The 18962-nt window shown below is 42.1% G+C and overlaps 1 protein-coding gene across 4 annotated transcripts in view; it reads right to left on the reverse strand.

Annotated features, from left to right (window-relative positions):
- Window positions 1-403: 403 nt before the first annotated feature.
- The window catches only part of tmem68 (transmembrane protein 68), a 57834-nt gene continuing 39275 nt past the window's right edge, over window positions 404-18962 (reverse strand). For all 4 annotated transcript variants that reach the window (XM_051953409.1, XM_051953410.1, XM_051953408.1 and 1 more), the window contains exon 9: window positions 404-5409. In XM_051953409.1, coding sequence (XP_051809369.1) covers window positions 5299-5409 — 111 coding nt within the window. In that variant the 3' untranslated portion in view covers window positions 404-5298. The remainder of the gene's footprint in view (window positions 5410-18962) is intronic.

An 18962-nucleotide genomic window follows, 5' to 3' on the forward strand; every position in this document is an offset into this window, starting at 1 on the left:
TCTGGCTCCACAACTGCTCAGAAATTTCTCCAGAAGTATCATCAAGAGCATCCTCTACCAGGGCTGCACAATGCGGTACAGTGGCTACACAGCAAAAGACAGAGAAGATTTGTTCCAGGTGGTAAAGGTGGCAGAGCTTCCGGATTTGGACTCTGTGTATGCGAAGTGCATGCAGAGAAGATCACGGCCCATCTCCATGGACATCAGGCAGCCAAGACACTCCCTGTTTGTGAGGTACCGTGCCATCAAAACACAGACTAGCAGGATGAGGAACAGCTTTTTCCCCAGAGCTATAGCTTCCATTATACCACCTTCTTTCGAAGTGGATACTATGTCCCAAATCTTGGGTCAGAGTCTAAGATTATTCTGTGTTCCAAATGTTAATCACCAAGAGAAGTCAGCATTCGGAGGCAGCAGGATTTATTGTAGATAAAGATCCAGGAGTAGTTCTTAGCAGTGATTACCACCCCAAAGAAAAAACAGATACTGAGCTGTGTATCGTCTTTTACGCTGTGAAAGTTGGTCATCACCCCATGGATATAAGGCGTGGAAAAATTAAAGCTCTCAGTCTACGGCTCCCTCTTCCCATGTACCTCTACCCTGACACAGTGAAAAATCTACAAAGAAAAGACGAGCAACCCTATACTTAGACAAATCATTAAAATCTGGTAAGATGTAAGAAAATACCTAAAAGAACCAGACTCCTTGTCACAAATCGGGTAATCATGTATTTACATCAGAAAGACCTGATTTTACTTTTAATATCTGGGCTTCCAAAGAACTTAAAAAGTTCCAAGATCTGTATCTATCAAGTTCTGATGATATAACATCTTTTGAACATCTGCAAGTTTAATCTGAACCGAAAACACATTTTTCAAAAGTCCTACAGCTTGGAAGCTTTATAAAAGCAAATGAACACAATACACTCGCTAAACCCTCACAGTCACTTGTTGAAACATTGATAACAAAAGACAGTTTTAAAAAGAGCATCATATCTGAATTCTAGAATATACTTACATCCTGCTCATCTAAGAGCTCACAATATAAGTTATGTGCTTGGAATGAAGATCTGGAAACTGAATTTTCAGCAGAGGAATGGAAATCTAGCTGTGCAACAATAGACACACAATAAATGTAAGGCTCAGACTAATTATGATTGGCTATTGCGAAAACATGTAACTCCTGCAAAGTTAAAACAGTTCAATAAAAATGTACCAGATACCTGCACTAAATGCATGCAGAGGTTAAAGGAACACTATTTGGCAGTGCAGAAAGACTAAAATATTTGGGAAGAGGTCAGATCGATATGTGAGAAAACAATTTCACAAAGAATTTCATTTGACCCTGAAATTGTTTCTACTTGGCCTATATCCAAAGGAACACAACTATAACAAAAAGAACATATTAGACCCTCCAGAAAAACGCGGGCAAAAATCCTTGATTATGTGGGCTAAAATCCTTGATTATGCAAATAAATATGCGGGGTTTTTATGCCATTTTATGCGGGGAAATTGCGGAAAGTTGCAAAGTATGCGAATAGTTGCGAAATATGCAAAAATATGCGCGATTCACCTGCCGTCTGGCCGCGGAGGGATGTGTCCTCTAATCAGACACTGGGACTGCTGCGGGGTTACTGGACTGACAGCCTGTGCTTTGGGAGGGGGAGAAGCTTACAGCAGGATCTGCTGCTCGTTGAAAACAGTAACTGCAGAATGATCCAAGTTTTTCTGTCAGTCTCCAAAACGGCAGAAAAAGTCACTAGATTTGTGGCTAGTCGCTTTTGACAAAAAAAGTCGCTGGGACGCTTTGGAAAGTCACTAGATTTAGCGAGAAAGTCGCTAAGTTGGCAACACTGGCGCCGCGCTCCGCATCAGCTCGTGCTTCTAGTGTGTGTGTGTGAATGCACGAACTGATGACATCAGGCCGGGCGTCACATAAAAACTCACTCACAACTTAATTTATATTGATTATAGTTTTCTCATTTTAGGCGGAAATTGTGAAATCAAGCGGGACCCGCATATTTCTCTTTTTTTCGTGGAAATGTGAGATTCTTGCATGAATTATGCGCTGTTTTGCGGGGATTATGCGGCCTTTTGGGAAATAATTGACCGCCGCATAATCAGCGGCATTTTGGTGATTAATGCGGGAATTCATGCGATCGCATAATCGCGTTTTTCCGGAGGGTCTAACATATTAATGAACCTCTGTTCTGGAGAAAGACTAAGGAAAGACTATTGCAAACTGGATGAGACAAATTATATCAAGCTGAAGTAGTGCCTTTTGTGATGAAGGCAAATAAAGAGCATATAGAGAAGTTTAGGGACCTTTGTAAAATATGTGAGGGATGTGGACTTGGTGTAGAACTGACTGACAGTTGACTTTGTTGTAAGAGAGGAGCACTTTACAGTTTGTTTTTTGGTGTCTTTCTTTTCTTTCCTGTAGTTGTTTTTTCTGTGTATATAAAAATGATTATTAAATAATAAAGCTATTGTTGAAAAACTAGTGTAAAATGAACATTGTAAGCCAGGCTATGAAATTCATCTGTCTTGTTAGCTCAATTACAACTATGACTGCCTGCTCATAGGGAATCCAAAGGCTGTTTTGGATTGTAGGGTTCTCTGTTCTTTGTTGAACATTCACATCTTCACCTTACTACAGTATGTGAAGTACTGTGAGATGACATGTTCTGAATTGATGCTATATAAACAAAGTAAAATTGAATTGAAACCCTTGGGGATGGGATCTTTCTATGCATAGATTTTGGATGCTCTCTCTCCTCATGAGGATTAAGTGGTGCATAGATAATGATGGATGATTTGAAATCTTCATAGTTCCTGCAAATGCTGACTACTTTTGTTTTAACAAGCTTGAAGGAATCAACTGTTTGCTGTTGCTTCTGAGCCCAACAGTAAAGAAATAGAATTTAAATATAAAAAGATAGTTAGAAGCAAGAATCAAGGTTTCTCAGTGTTCTGATGCTGCAAACCTCAAAAGAGCTCAGAGTCCTCACAGATGTGGAATCTGAATTTACCTGTTGATTTAAGTATACCTGGATATGCCATTAATAATTCCTCTGGTAAGAGTGAACATTAACAACAAGTAGACTTTAAATACTTCCCATGTATCTCCTATGTAAAAAAAATAATCTCATCACTTAATCCTAGGAATTACTGTGTTCCACTATTTGCTTTCACTCAAGTGAAACTGATGATGATGAAGATTTAGCAGGTGAGAGTGCCATTACAAGCAATTGTCTGTATAGTCACTGTAATTCATAGGCATGACCAATTCAACAAGAACGATTACCTAACATCATGAATATTTTGCGGTCAGTGTACTTATAATCAAAATTTTGATTGAATTAATTGCCTATATGCCATATATTTTCTCAGAATAGCTACAATGACCACTTACATCTGATGTCACGATGAAATACTGTTCATTGGAAACAATCTGTGTTTTCCTTTCCATTCTATTTGAAGTGTAACTATTGTGAAATTCAAAGCCACTTTAGGAAGTCTAGCTTTAAACAGATTATTTTTGGGAATGAGCAAGTGAAACAGGAGTCTGTGTATATACACTGTGTTCCAAATGATTACCCATATGCTGTTTTTGTTCATGTTTTCTAAGTAGTCAATACAAATGACAGTCAGTACGATTGTTTGAAAATCCTCAACAATCACACTATAATCAGGATTTTACTAAACAAAACTTCAGATGATGACAACAGTATGTTTTTAATAACTCAAAATACAGTGTTCCAAATTATTATGGACAACAGTTTCACAGGTTAATAGGTTATAAGAATTAAAAATGGAAATCTGCTGTCAGTATTTTCTGCAATAGGAGATGTTTTTGCTCATAACAAATCCTCTTTCAATCAAAAACATCTTCACAGGTCAAGTTACATGTTAAGATAGGAATCCTTCTTGGATATCACTGTCACAACTCTCTCATCCATTTAACTTGTAAATCCATGTATAGTTTCTACCTGGATTTCATTTGGGTATGCCAGAATTGCATCCCAGAGCTGCTGTTTTGAGATGTACTATAGATCTTCCTTTTAAGGATGCTAAATAGGTTTTCAGTAAGGTTGAGGTCAGGGGATGATGGTGGCCACACCATGATTTTCTCTCCCTTTATACCCATAGCAGCCAAATACTCAATAGCATTCTTTGCAACATGGGATGGTGCGTTGTCTTGCATGAAAATGATTTTATTGTGGAAGGCACAGTTCTTTTTATACCATGGCAGGAAATAATCAATTTGCAGCTCCACATATTTTGAAGAGTCATTTTGACACTTTCAGGCACCTTTAAGGGGCCTACCAGCTCAATCCCCATTATTCCAGCCCAAAACAAAACTCCACCACATTCCTGCTGATGTCGCAGCGTTGTTGGGTGGTGGGGGCCACCCACCAGCCATCCAGAACTCCACCCATCTGGACCATACAGTGTAGCACAGCATTCATCAGTGAATAAAACTGTTTGAAAATTGGTCTTCATGTATTTCTGAGCCAAATGTAAACAGTTTTCCTTGTGAGCACTGGTTAGGGGTGGCCGAAGTACAGCTTTACACACAACTACAAGCCTCTCAAGAAGCTTGCATTGAGAGGTTCTTGGGATTCTAGAGGCACCAGCAGCTTCAACTATCTGTTTACTGCTCAGCTGTGGCTTTTAAATAGCTGCTCTCTTAATATGATGTATTTGCTTGACAGAAATCTTCCCTAATACACCTTGATCTGAATGAACTCAACATACCTGAATCAAACATACCTTTTCAAGGTATGAAGATCTCTCTTAAGTTTTTGTGGAATTTCCAGTGTTTTCATACCTTTGCAAGGCATTGCAACATTTCATTCTTTTCATCTGCAGAAATGTCTTTCTTTGTCCCCATACTGCATGAAACCCACGGCTCACTTCATAACGTGAAACAACCTCCTTAAGTAGTTTCCCTTTAATTAGGCTCACCTGCCAAATTATTTGTCAAACCTGTATAAAATTGATGTCAGTGTTTTAAACAGACAGGAGAAACAACACAAGCAAAAAGTTTCATAAAAAAACATAAAACTAAATGTTTATTTAACTAAGTCCTTCTTGCATTCTAATTTGGAACACAGTGTACATCTTAGAAATATGTAATACAAAAAACCTTGTCTGTAAAATTAACTTTAGCTGCAGTCACTGTTTTTGGGGAGCAGCGACTAAAGCTGTGCAAATATTACAGCTTGTTAGACCACAGCATCTTTGCATACCACACCCTTCTGAGCAAACTGGATAATTTGTCGCTGTTGTACTGCTATTGTAAATGATCGTTGTGTTTGGTGTGGAATCTCTCCAACAGTGCTCTCAGGATATTCCCAGGGATCTTCTGGTGCTTGTCAATCAGAGACTGGATCGCCTGCTGCACCTGCAGAGCAAAAAACATAGTTGGCAGCATTACGCCTCAGTGATTGGTGTTTAATAGAACAGCTTGAATTATTGCAAACATCCAGGACAGTCCTTAAATATAGTCACAACTAAAATGAAAACCAAGCACTAAAAAAGAAAGACGTGTACACCTGGTGAACAGTGCATAAAATCCCACAGATCCATCAGTCAGAACTTCAGTAAATGATCACATCAAATTTTGCAATGGTAAACAATGTGATCTCAGTCTGATCATAGCAGTGGTGTTCGTGGAGTCGCCTGAGCTGCTAAACAGTATTTCTGAAAGAACTGATCTCCTTCATTTTCATAACAAAGATTTCTGGATTATATTCAGAATGGCAGAGTTGATGTGAGAGGTCAGAGGAGAATGATCACTTTGATGTGGCATAAAACTTAAAGTTGTGTTTGTCCTATAACCCTGTTTTCAATATAATAATGAGAATAATAAATTTAATTTATAATGCACTTTACATTTGAAAACCAAATCTCAAAGTGCTACAGATAAAAACATCAACAATAAAAATACAGCACATTAAGAAAATGTTTTTAAAAACATAAAAGTCTTCAGCTGTTTTTTAAAAACTTCATGCGCCTGTGGCGCCCTCTTGTGGTTGGCGAGGGCATTCCACAATCGTGGTGCAGCCGCCTGAAAAGGCCCTATCTCCCATGGAGTGGACTTTGGACCTTGGAACCTGGAGTTGATGGAGGAGGAGCGGAGGTGGCTGGTCGGGTTGTGTTGACTGATTAGATCTTTAAGGTACACTGGCGCGCTGCCATGGACACAATGATAGGTCAGGAGACAAATCTTAAATTCAATCCTGAACCTAACTGGGAAGCCAATGGAGATTATGGAGGATCGGTGTGATGTGATGGGATGTGCGCACCCTCATCAGGATCCTGGCAGCGCAGTTCTGGATGTATTGCAGTCTCTGGAGGCTCCTGCCAGGAATCCCAATGAGGAGTGCATTACAGTAGTCCAGCCTGGAGGAAACGAAAGCGTGGACAAGCTTCTCAGCATCAGGGAGGGAGAGGAAGGGGCGGAGTTTGGAAATATTTCTAAGTTGAAAAAATGCGGTTTTACAGATGTATTGAACATGGGTGTCAAATGACAGGTGGGGGTCGAAACATACCCCTAAGTTTGTAACAGAGGATGTAAGGGGAATGTCATGGCCAGCAAAAGAGAAAACAGTGAGGGGAGAGGATTTGAGTTGATGTGGGGTCCCAATGAGGACACCTTCCTTTTTTGAGCTGTTCCACTGGAGAAAGTTGTCATTCATCCATGCCTTTGTTTCCCCCAGGCTGTCTGTGAGATTGGACAATGATGTTGGGGATGTGGGATCCAACCTGACATAGAGCTGAGTATCATCAGCATAGCAATGGAAGGCAACTCCATGCCTGCTGATGATGTGGCCCAGGGGGAGCATGTAGATGGAAAATAGGGTAGGGCCGAGAACTGACCCTTGAGGCACTCCACAGTTGACAATGTGGGGCCTAGATTTGGCTTTCCCAAGGACCACATACTCAGCTCTATCAGTCAGGTAGGACCGAAACCACTGAAGTGCTGTGTCAGAAATGCCAATGAAATATTGCAGACAGTGGAGGAGGATGGTATGGTCAACAGTATCAAAGGCGGCTGAGAGGTCCAAGAGCAGAAGGAGGGAAGGACAGCCCTGGCCAGATGCCACCAGGAGGTCATTGGAGACCCTGACCAGGGCCGTCTCTGTGCTATGGGTAGTGCGGAAACCAGACTGAAATTTTTCATAAAGACTGTGTGATTGTAGGTGATTATGGATTTGGGAGGCGACAACTTTTTCTATTTGGAAAGGAAAGGGAGGTTGGAAATGGGTCGGTAGTTGGATAAAATGTCAGGGTCAAGGGAGGTTTTTTTTTAGCCGGGGGTTGATTACTGTGCTTTTCAGAGTGGCTGGAAGGTAACCGGATTGCAGGGAAGAGTTTATGATGGTGGTAATGAGAGGGCTTAATGAAGAGATATTTGATTTGATGAGGGCAGTGGGAAAGGGTGCAGAGGACATGTTGAGGATCTCATGCTGTGGATGAGAACCTCAACCTGTCTGTGTGAGAGGAGTGCAAAATGGGAGAAGATAGGTGCTGAGGTGAAGGAAGTGGATGGCATGGTAGCAGAAGGTGGGATAGTTGACAGAAGATGTACTACTGGCAACTAAGAGATATCATAATGGACAATGTCATACAATGTGGAAGAGGTGTGTGTCATGGTAAGTGGTGGCTAATATTGACGATCGACAAGGACAAAGCAGATTTATTTCTTTTGTTGCAATAAACACAGTAATGCGATCCTTTTTCACTTGTATTGGTATTATAGCACTTGCCATAATGCGTTTTAATAAACACGAGACTCATTGTGATAGGTGTTGAATTATCATCACTTTCGCAGTTCAGTGTGTATTTCAAAATCATGTATATAATGTATGTTGCAATATAACGGTCATATTTTAACTTTCAACAGGAAGACAATATGGAAGAAATGTGTAACTTTGCCTGTATATTGACAATATACACTTACTGGCCACTTCATTGGGTACACTTTGCTAGTAAAATGTTGGACCCCCTTTTGCCTTCAGAACTGCCTTAATTCTTCTACAGTTCTACAATTTAATTTAGCAGATGCTTTAATCCAAAGCGACGCACATCTGAGAGTAGATACAACACAAGCATGGATCTAGTCAGGAGAAAACAGCCTGGGTAAGTGCCACAAAACATGTTCAAGTGTGAATTCTTCATGGTATATTTTCAATAAGGTGTTGGAACCATTCCTCATAGATATTGAGCCATATTGACATGACAGCACCACGCAGTTGCTGTAGATTTGTCTGCTGCACATCCATGATGCGAATTGGGGAACTGAGAAAGGTGCGATTAAATACATTTTGTTAATGCATTATTTTTTTTTATTAATTACTCAAAATTAACCAGGGCATAGAGGTGAAAAGCGATATATGCAGTGTTGTGTTCATTTTAAATGCCAAAAGGATTGTGTGTCTCCCGGTGTTTTCTTTTCTGTGGGAAACAGGACGAAATGGCTCTTTGAGTGTTAAAGGTTGCAGACCCCTGGCTTAGCAGAAGAGTGGTCGCTGGGGCCACTGCCAGGGACAGACTTATACCGTACAGTATGTCCTTACAATGATGGCTGATAAATTGAGTTAAGCACAATGCAGGAGTGATGTTCTACCTGAATTCCTGTGATGAGAGGACTGACAGATTGCATTTATTTCATCATTGTACCACCAAAGCAGCATGGTGGGACAATGATGATATGAATGCAGTTTGTCATGCAGTGATGTAAATGCAAATGACTTTGACCAGGGGTACTGTTTTTGCTCATTGCATTTGAGTATTTCTCACTGCACAGCAAGTGTAGTCTTTAAAAATGAAACGCTAAAGCGTCTGTTTCGTTCTTAATAACAAATTTTTGGAAACTGCATTTTCGTTTAATTTTGACTCCAGAAGAGCCTGGGAAACAAAAAGCAATGACTCGGGGCTTGTAGCATTTGAATAATGTCCATTGCAAAGCAGGTTTAGTTTTTTGAAAAGGCTTACAATTTGTACACACCAACTTGTTGGACGAAGCCCTCACAACCTGCACGAATATATTAAAAAATCTCTAAATTGTGTGAACAATAAAATTAAATCCAGCTTCTAAACATAGATCCAAAACTGTTGGCTACATTGCCAATTCCTTAAATTATCCACAGAACGGAGGCATAAGGCAAATAATATTGTTTTATAAATGTAGCAACATTTCCATATCACTTTAAACAGCACAAGTTTGAAATTTGTCATCAGATTAATGGACAGACATGCACATGGAGTGGCACTTTTAGTTTTAGGATAAGTAATATAAGGAAGGATTTTCCACATTTCACTGTCACTTTTCACACAGTTTTTTGACCCAACTCTGTGGGTGGTCTGTGTAAAGGCAGATGCACATAAAATGACGTATGTCTGAAAGGAGCTTGATGGGCAGAATCTGTCACTTTAATGGATTGATGAACCCAGCAATGTTCCATGTCCCATATCTGAAAGGGACTTAAGGGTCATGACCCTTGAGGAACAGTGGGGTCAAACCTCACGATAATGTCTCCAGTTCCATCTCTTTTTTTTATCCATTTCTGTCTTTCCTGGAGGAACAATAAGGTATTACTTTGTCCACCTATGCCTGAAAAGATCACATGGCATAGCGTTAGGATTTCAGATGTATAGGACAGGTTGTGTTTTTAGCAGTAGGATGTAATTTTAAGTTAGCAACTCCAGGTACAAGTAAACTAGTGACCAGGTGGAGAGGGTGTCAAGATCCCCGCTTCAAGTCCCTACCATCGCACCCTCTGTTTCTCCCTCTCTTGCTCAGCTTTGCTTGTCGTCTTTCTCTCTCTGTCTTCCCAGCCCTACCTGCAGTCACCCTAATTGCAGAGATTGGGGACAGCTGCGGGGACTGGCTGACCTGTGAACAATCAACCATAACAGGCCGGTTCCTGCTTGTCCTGAGCTGCCGCCATCTAACCACCCTGTATCGGCGACACTCTTGCTGCTCTGATCCTGCGCGCAGTCAGCCTTTATCTACTGCCAGCCTGTTCTCTGCTGTCTTCCTGAAGCCGGGCTGTCTGACCACCATGTATCGACAACACTCTTGCCGCCTTGATATTGCCCGCTACCTGCTGCTGCTCCCATTACGGCACTCTTAGTTTAATTCCCTTATCCTGGGTGTATCCCCATTGTGTTGGTCTAGCTTTAGTTTATTCATATCAGATTGCCATAGTTTCCTATCGTGTCCGTTAGTGAGTGTTTGTTACGGTTTGTGTGGTAGAACCCAGGCGCAGACACCAACAGACAGACAATAGGTGTGAAGGGGAAGGGAGTTTATTCACGAAGCCAAAACCAAACAGCTGACAATAACACGAGGGACATGTACTCACACAACAGGGATAAACTTCTCCTTAAAGGGAAGAACAGGCTGCGGGCAAGTCCAAAAAACATTTAAGTCCCAAAAGGCTGAATCCACAAAAGGAGAAAACCAGTAGCATCCAAAAACTGAAGTATCCAGAGGAAGTGTGGGGAAACAGCATGTGGGTCAGTCCAAACCAATGCTCCAGCCCAAACTGAGGGGAGCAGAGGGCTTTTAAGGAAGAGGAGGGAAGCAGGTGAATAGAGTTGGCTAATTACTCCCAGCTGAAGCCCATGCAGCACTCAGCTGTCAGCCAGAGGGCGAGCGGCCGGGACAGAGGGAGACAGGAAGGAAAAAAACCGGGCAGGAGCTGGAATGAGACCATGACAGTGTTGTTCCTAGGTTTTCGTAGTTTTGCCAATTTTCTGAGTTAAGTTTGGTTGGTCTCACTTGTTTCTTGTTTCACTAGTATCTGGTCAAAATAATTTAAGGCAACATTGGAAAAAAGGGAGGTTAGGATTGTTCCTCAGATCAGTCTGCCGTCTTTTGCTTGCATGCCTCTCCCATGTTAACACACTACCTTACCCTTTGAGATTATCTTGATGGCTACTGAGTTGCTTGTTGCAACTGAGTCTCTCATTGCAACTTAGTAATTCTTACTGAACTCTGAGAGCCTATGGTTGCACAGTGTGTCTAAGGCTTTGTTGGATGCGTATAAATGAGATTTGAAATGTGAACATCTTTAAACAACATACAAAGGTGTTTGGTGTCCTTGGGCATTATAGATCTACGTGGTGTACTTGTATTGTTACTCCGCCAAGGAACAGCGGAGTTATGTGACGATTGGCATAAGTTTGTCTGTGTGTGAGTCTGTCTGTGAGAAACATTACTCAAAAACAGACTAACGATTTGGATGAAATCTTCAGGGAAGGTCAGAAATGACACAAGGACCAAGTGATTAGATTTTGGCAGTGATGCGGCTTATAATCTGGACCCATGGCTTTGTTAAGGATTTCCCATTGCCAGATATAGCTGCCGGCACAGCGTCGCTGCAACCATGACATGAACACTATGTCAGTTACCTGCTGACGATCACATGATTGCGATCCTACTACAAAATGACCAGGATTAATCAGTTGGAAATCATACAAGGAACAAATGATTACACTGTTTCTGAGTCCTATCAATTCCTACCGCCTGCTACATATTTAGGTCACATTAAGTTCAGCTGTCAGCCTTATTTTGAACACAAATTTGCCTTTCTGTCCTTCACTCATTTCTTCACAATAATAGCTTGTCCCCATTCCAGCTAGATGCTTCTAAGTTTAGACACGTGCTTTGCTAGACAGCATCAGCGTGAAACTGTTTTCTTTCATCTTTATGTGAATTTTCGGACTTTTCGGCAGCACCTTCATCATGTCAAGAAATCACATTTTGGATAAACATTTCTTGTGCCACTGGAATGGTGAAAATAAAAGCCCACAAAATTAAAATACGTCAAATAAAAGCATGGAGGGAATGGTTATTTTAACACTAGAAAAACAAAGGCTGCCAAAAGTGATGAACTGATCAACAGACCCAGACACAGCTTCAAAAATTTGAATTTGACTGGTATCACATTGTGGGTTCCAGAAATGCAACTTACTTGTCAACCAGAGACCAAAACTTAGTTATTTAATCTCTCTCTCTCTCTCTCTCTCTCTATGTGTGTGTATATATACCGGGCTTTGCAAAAGTTCTGTTACACTTGCAAAATGCAAGCAAAATGAACACAAAGATTTTTTGGTGCAATCAGATAATTTTTTATTTTCCAAATATTTCAATATATGTGGTAATGATATTATTAATCAGAAATGTGGCCACCCAGAAGTTTTATCTTATTGCACCAAAAAATCTTTGTGTTCATTTTCGTGAATGTCTCAACAAGTGTAACAGAACTTTTGCAAAGCCCGATATATATATATATATATATATATATATATATATATTAGTGATGCGTCGGTGCACGTGTCGAGCTCATAGATCGAAACCCTGTGTCGGTGCACGTATCGCTTTGAGAAAGTCACGTGACCGATACAGCTGCTGTTTCGCCTGTCACTGAGACAAGTGTGTCAGTCAACAAAATGCATCTCTGCCAAAAGAATCACAGACCTTTTGAAGTGCCATTCTTCGCTTCAAGCCGTTCTTGAGCCCGAAAGAAAAAGAAAAGTTTGCGCTATGTGGGACCATTTTGATCTTATATCGGCAAATAAGGTATTCATTTTCGTTCCCTTGTTGTTTTATCGTGTTCCTCTCAGTTTACACTTGATCTATCAGAACTCAAATCCTGAATGTCAAGAACTTGGAAAAACTTTTCTTTTAATTTAAAATATATTTTAAAAAATCCCCTCCCAGCCTCAAAGACAAGTACATAAGCATCCTCACATTCACAATACTTTCACTTTTCACTAAAGAGATCAAAATTATTTTAAACTTAAATTAAGATGTGAAATTATACAATATAAAATACAATAACTTTAATTATATAATTGTATATACTAAGTCATTAAATCAATATGTACCACCTGGAGTGAAATGTTCAGAAGACGGTGGAGATGAGGATCAACTTCAGGAAAGCCCCAGTCTCTTTGCCCCCCATCGGCCTGACCGACACCCCCATCACCACTGTGGATCATTCCACTTCCTGGGCTCCACCATCACCAGGACTTCAAGTGGATCCAACCATCAGCTTCCTCATCAAGAACGCTCAGCAGAGGATGCACTTCCTGCGTCAGCTTAGTAAACTCAAGATGCTACTTGAGGTGATGGCAGAGTTCTGCACTGCCATCATTGAGTACATCCTCACCTCTTCCATCACCGTGTGGTCGCTGGGACCAGTGCCAGGGACAGACTCAGACTTCAGAGCATTGTGCGCTCTGCTGAGAAGGTGATTGGCTGCAGCCTCCCATCTCTCCAGGACCTATACATCTCCAAGACTCAGGAACGTGCAGGACAGATTGCAGCCAACCTTTCTCGCCCTGGACACAAACTTTTCGAGCCGCTTCCATCAGGCAGGAGGCTACGGTCCATATGGACCAGAACCTCCCGTCACAAAAACAGTTTCTTCCCCTCTGCTGCTGGACTTATGAACCATCAAATAAACTCCATTTACCAGTCACTTTATTCTTATGGCCGTTCTGTCTGCACTACTCTATTTGCACTATTCTGTTCTGGGAAAAATGATGACAACCATTTTTGCTTGCTCTCTTATTATTATGAGTATGATTATTACTAATAATAAATTAAATTTTAAATTAAAATTTTAAAATGTATTTAATTAAATTTCTATTTTAATTTTGCTTGTAATGATACAGTTTGATACAGTTCGGGGAATGTGTCGCAACGCTTCATGAGGCCTCATCGACCCATCACTAATATACAGTGGGTACGGAAAGTATTCAGACCCCTTGAAATTTTTCACTCTCTGTGTCATTGCAGCCATTTGACAAAATCAAAAAAGTTCATTTTATTTCATTTTATTCTCTGATGATTAATCCTAATTAATGTAGGAGATTACTGGCCTTAGGATTCCTCTATCATCTATCCAAAATATTACACCAAAATATTTACAACAATTTTCTTGCCAAATTTGGGGGATTTTTTTGAAAGAGTTTTTTTTTACGGGGAGGGGCTGCTGACCCCATGCCCAACCCCCAACCTGGAGGGCCAGGGACTGTGCTTTGTCTGGCTTCTACCCTTCGACCATGCCGGCATGGTTGAACCTACCAGGGGACCGTGGCCCCCCACCGGTGTAGCTCTAGGGGTGATCAAAGCGTGCAAGCCTCCCCACCACGTCAAGGTGACAGTCCCCCGGGAGGCGGAAGAAACTGCCCCAGAGTCTATTTGTTTTTGTTTTATGTGCTCTGTAGCGCCGACCGGAGGGCAGAAGGTTGAACAGATTGTGACTGGGATGGGATGGGTTCTTGATAATGTTTGTAGCTCTACCGCTGCTGAGATAGCGAGAGCTGGGGATTTCGTCCAGGGAGGGGAGGGCGCAGCCAGTGATCTTCTGGGCGGCGTTGATCACTCTCTGCAGTGCTCTCCTGTTGGCTGCAGTGCACCCAGCATACCACACTGTGATGCCAACCCGGTCTCACGGGGATTCGTGAAACTGTCACGTAAGTTTTAGTTTCGGTTTCGGTTTCGTGCGCACCAACACGATTTCGTCATGTTTTTCGTGCCGCTCACCACGAAATCTTTTTCGCTGTGGTAATCACATCTGAAAGTGGTTTATACCGGCGGATTCATGACGATCTAAGCTGTCCATCGGCGTATACTGCTTGTGTGATCGCGTTTGCGGCTGCCGGCCATTCTTGAAATTCCTATGCAAATTGGTAAGTGTACCACCGGCTTATGGTTAGGTTATGGTTATGGTTAGGGTTATGTTTAGGAACGATGTCATGCAAAATATAGCGTTGGATTCGCCACGGTTTTACATTAAAAATATAATATACACATTCTTTTGAAATACGTTCTGAGTGGCACGAAAAGTCCGCCGTTTAAAATACATTGGTGCGCATTTCGTGGTGAGCGGCACGAAAAACATGACGAAATCGTGTTGGTGCGCACGAAACCGAAACTAAAACTTACGTGACAGTTTCACAAATCCTCGTGAGATCGGGCTCGTGATGCAGTATGCCAGGATGCTCTCAATGGTGGCTCGGTAGAAGGTCAACAGCAGCTTCTCCTCCAGTTGGTTTTTCCTGAGCACTCTCAGGAAGTAGAGTCACTGCTAGGCCTTCTTCACCACCGCTGTGGTGTTAACAGTCCAGGAGAGGTCATCAGAGATGTGAACACCCAGAAGTTTGAATGAGTGGACTCTTTCAACGCAGACCCCGTTGATGAGGAGTGGGACCGGGTCCATGCTGCATTTGCGGAAGTCCAGGATGAGTTCTTTAGTTTTTGTGGTGTTTAGTGTGAGATTGTTCTCTGAACACCACACTGACAGTCTCTCAACCTCATCTCTGTAGGCCGATTCGTCTCCTCCTGAGATGAGCCCGACCACGGTCGTATCATCTGCGAATTTGATGATGGAGTTGGAGAGATGGGCTGGTGTGCAGTTGTGTGTGTACAGTGAGTACAGTAAAGGACTCAGTACACAACCTTGTGGGGAGCTGGTGCTGAGTGTTATGGTGGGGGAGTGGTGTAAGCCGAGTCTGACAGTTTGTGGGCGGATCGTTAAAAAGTCTTTTATCCATCTGCAGATGGATGTGGACAGTCCAAGGAGAGAGAGTTTGTAGACCAGAATGTCCGGGATGATGGTATTAAAGGCTGAACTGTAGTCGATGAAGAGCATCCTCACATAGTTCCCCTGATGTTCCAGGTGACTCAGCGCTTTGTGAAGAGCTATGGCGATGGCGTCCTCCGTGGATCTGTTTGCTCTGTAGCCAAACTGGTGCGGGTCGAGTATGGGGGGCAGTTTGGTTTTGATGTGCTCTGCAACCAGTTTCTCAAGGCATTTTGTGATTATGGGTGTGAGAGCGACGGGTTGGTAGTCCTTTAGGCTGTCAGCTGATGTCTTTTTGGGAACTGGAATGATTATTGATGATTTTAGGCAGGGAGGGACGGTGGCTTGTGACAGGGATTGATTGAAGATTTTGGTGAAAACCCCAGCCAGCTGAATGGCACATCCCCTGAGTACCTTTCCCAGTACTCTGTCAGGACCAGCAGCTTTCCTGGGGTTTACAGTCCTCAGCACCCGTCTCATTTCGTGTTCATGGAGTGTTAGGATGCTGTTGCAGGGGGCTTGTAGGTGTGGTCTGCATGATGTGGATCTGACAGCTTTGAAGCGGGCAAAGAAACAGTTCAGTTCCTCCGCCAGTGAAGCATCAGTGTCCACAGACACAGGATTTCTGTCCTTGTACTGTGATATGCTGGATGCCTTGCCACATCTTCCTGGGGTTATTGTCGGTGAAGTGCTCCTCAATCCTCTTTTTGTAGGCTACTTTGGCCTCTTTGATTCCTATTAGGTTGATCTGGGCCTCGCTGTTTTATTTTGAGTTTGTCCACCAATGTTCTCCTTTCAAATGGATTTAGGAGGAGAGATCGTACACTTTCACCGTCCGCATCACCCATCATTGCCACTGTCACAGTTATCCACCGCAGTCACACATGCTCACTTGGCTTGGGGCGATATTGATATCGCCCCTCTGAGCATCAGATTCGACGACGCTGACTGGATAAATTTCTGTTGCTATGTCGACAATCTCTTGTCGGTAATTGGCTGCTCTGCCGCACTGGAAGGGCGATTTCTCTAGCCCCCCAGCAGCTCAGCAGAGATGAGCAGGAAACTATTTTCCCCGAAAATTCGAATTAATATTTTATACATGACATGTAATTGCAAATTTAAACACACATGGTGCTAAAAATAACTGATTATTATTTTAAAAAATATTAATTTTAACAAGACGACATAGTCATCAATATCCCCCACCACATGTGATGTCTATGAGTCTATATCCAAAATAGTGGTAAAGCACCTTAACTCTGTTAAATATTATCGCACAGGTCTGATTTTCGAACTTGATCAAGGTGTCCATGGTGTGAAGCTACACACTAAATTTGGTAGTCGTAGCTGTAATAGTTTCCGAGAAAAGCTGTCCCCTTCATCTCGGACGGACGGACGGACAGACGCACGGAAGCACGGAAGCACGGAAGCACGGAAGCACGGACGGACGGAGGCCAAACCTATATCCCCCTTTTCCATTTCGTGGAGGCGGGGGATAAAAATGAAAAATCAAAGACTTTGCATCAATCTCAGCACCACTTCATGAGCTAACCAAGAAAGGCACGCCATGGCACTGGGGCAAAGAGCATGCCAAAACATTGCAGGCAATAAAAGAAAGCCTAACCAGTGACACTGTCATGTCGTACTTTGATCCAGATAAGCAGACTGAACTTGTTGATGATTCTTTACCAACTCAGTAAGGAAGGGGAAAGACACACAATAGCATACGCCAGTCGTGCACTCAGTGACGAAGAAAAGTGTTACTCGCAGACTGAACGACAGGCACGAGCAAAAGTGTAGAGTTGCGTATTTGTTCGGGCACTCCTTTACGCTACAGATCACAAGGCGCTGGAAGTGATCTAGAACAACCCCCTCTCCAAACCGCCAGCAAGGATTGAACGTTGGGGTTCGAGACTACAGCCCTACGATCTCAAAGTAGTCTACAGGAAAGGAGATGAAAATTCAGCAAACTACATGTCCAGGCATCCAGTATCTACACAACATGGAGTACACACCCGAGCGACAAAGGCAGCTGAAGAATACAACAACTTCATGGTACAACACGTCACACCCAAAGAAATGATTCAGGTCCGAAATCCAAGAGGAAACCCTCAAAGAAACTCTTCTGCAAAAGGTCAGTGCAGATGTAAGGAACTACACATAGCACACCATCACTAAAGATTCACAAGACACCACTGCCCTCCAAAAGTACAAGCAAATCAGCAATGAACTGACTGTATCACCTACTGATGACATACGACTTCAGGGCATCAGGATTATCATCCCCTCAGCCCTAGAGGACAAGATCCTTCTTCAAAAAGATAAACACCAGCGCTCAATGTTCCACACCGACTTCCAACAGCGAAGATGAGGACAGTACTGTAACAGTTCCAAGATACCCTCAGAGTTGATGTAGATGTCGCCCAGTGTATCTGAATGACTATGATGACTCAGGTTGAGAATGTATTTGCCCATTTCAGACACTATTTCAATGAGTTCACTTGACTGTTTACATGCTGGTATGGCAAAAAAAGAGAAAAAAGATTTGTTTGCACAATCTGTTGCGCACTTTTTGCAATATTAAATGCTACTTGTTTGTTGGCAGCTACTGATTAGCATTTAAAGATGTACACATTCTAATACCAATGCATTTTCTAAAACAATGTTTGCACAGTTATAAGTGGTATGTTGTTAACCTGACAAAAACATGTTTTGAATAACTAAGAACCAGTTTACCACCATTGCCATTTTGTTAAAGAAAGGGTGATGTAATATTTACAGAAACATTTATTACCAACAGTAATACTGTTCCTGAATGCATCATACCTGTATGTACGCATGCATATAAAGCAGGACCTCAGTAATGCCCGTGTAATAGCAGAAATGACCAGTCTGTCAGCCTGTACGACACATAGCAACATGTGCAGTAAAGTTACGACGCTCCAACCAGCCATCTCTCATTATTTCTGTCCATGCACACACCACAAGAAGGATGGGTCTTAGACCCAGCTGGGCGTTCTAACAAGACAATGACACAAACATATCAAAAGTAGTAAACAAATGGCTAAATCAGGCTAAAATTACAGTTTTAGACTGGTCTCAACAAAGTCCTGACCTAAACCCCATCAACAACCAGTCAACTGTGATGAACAAACAACTCTGTATTAGAAAGAAAATTTAGTGGAAATATACCAATTCTGTCAAGAGTTGTGGCCGAAGCTAAAACCAAAGGCTTGTAAGAAGTTTGCTTATAGCTACCAAAAGTGCCTAGTTGAGGTGAAAAGGGACTCTCAAACAAAAACAAGAATTGTTGTATTTTATTTTTGATGTATTTTTGTTACCCAGCCGA

The sequence above is a fragment of the Acanthochromis polyacanthus genome, chromosome 9, assembly GCF_021347895.1.
Source record: "Acanthochromis polyacanthus isolate Apoly-LR-REF ecotype Palm Island chromosome 9, KAUST_Apoly_ChrSc, whole genome shotgun sequence".
In the NCBI taxonomy this organism is placed as follows: domain Eukaryota; kingdom Metazoa; phylum Chordata; class Actinopteri; family Pomacentridae; genus Acanthochromis; species Acanthochromis polyacanthus.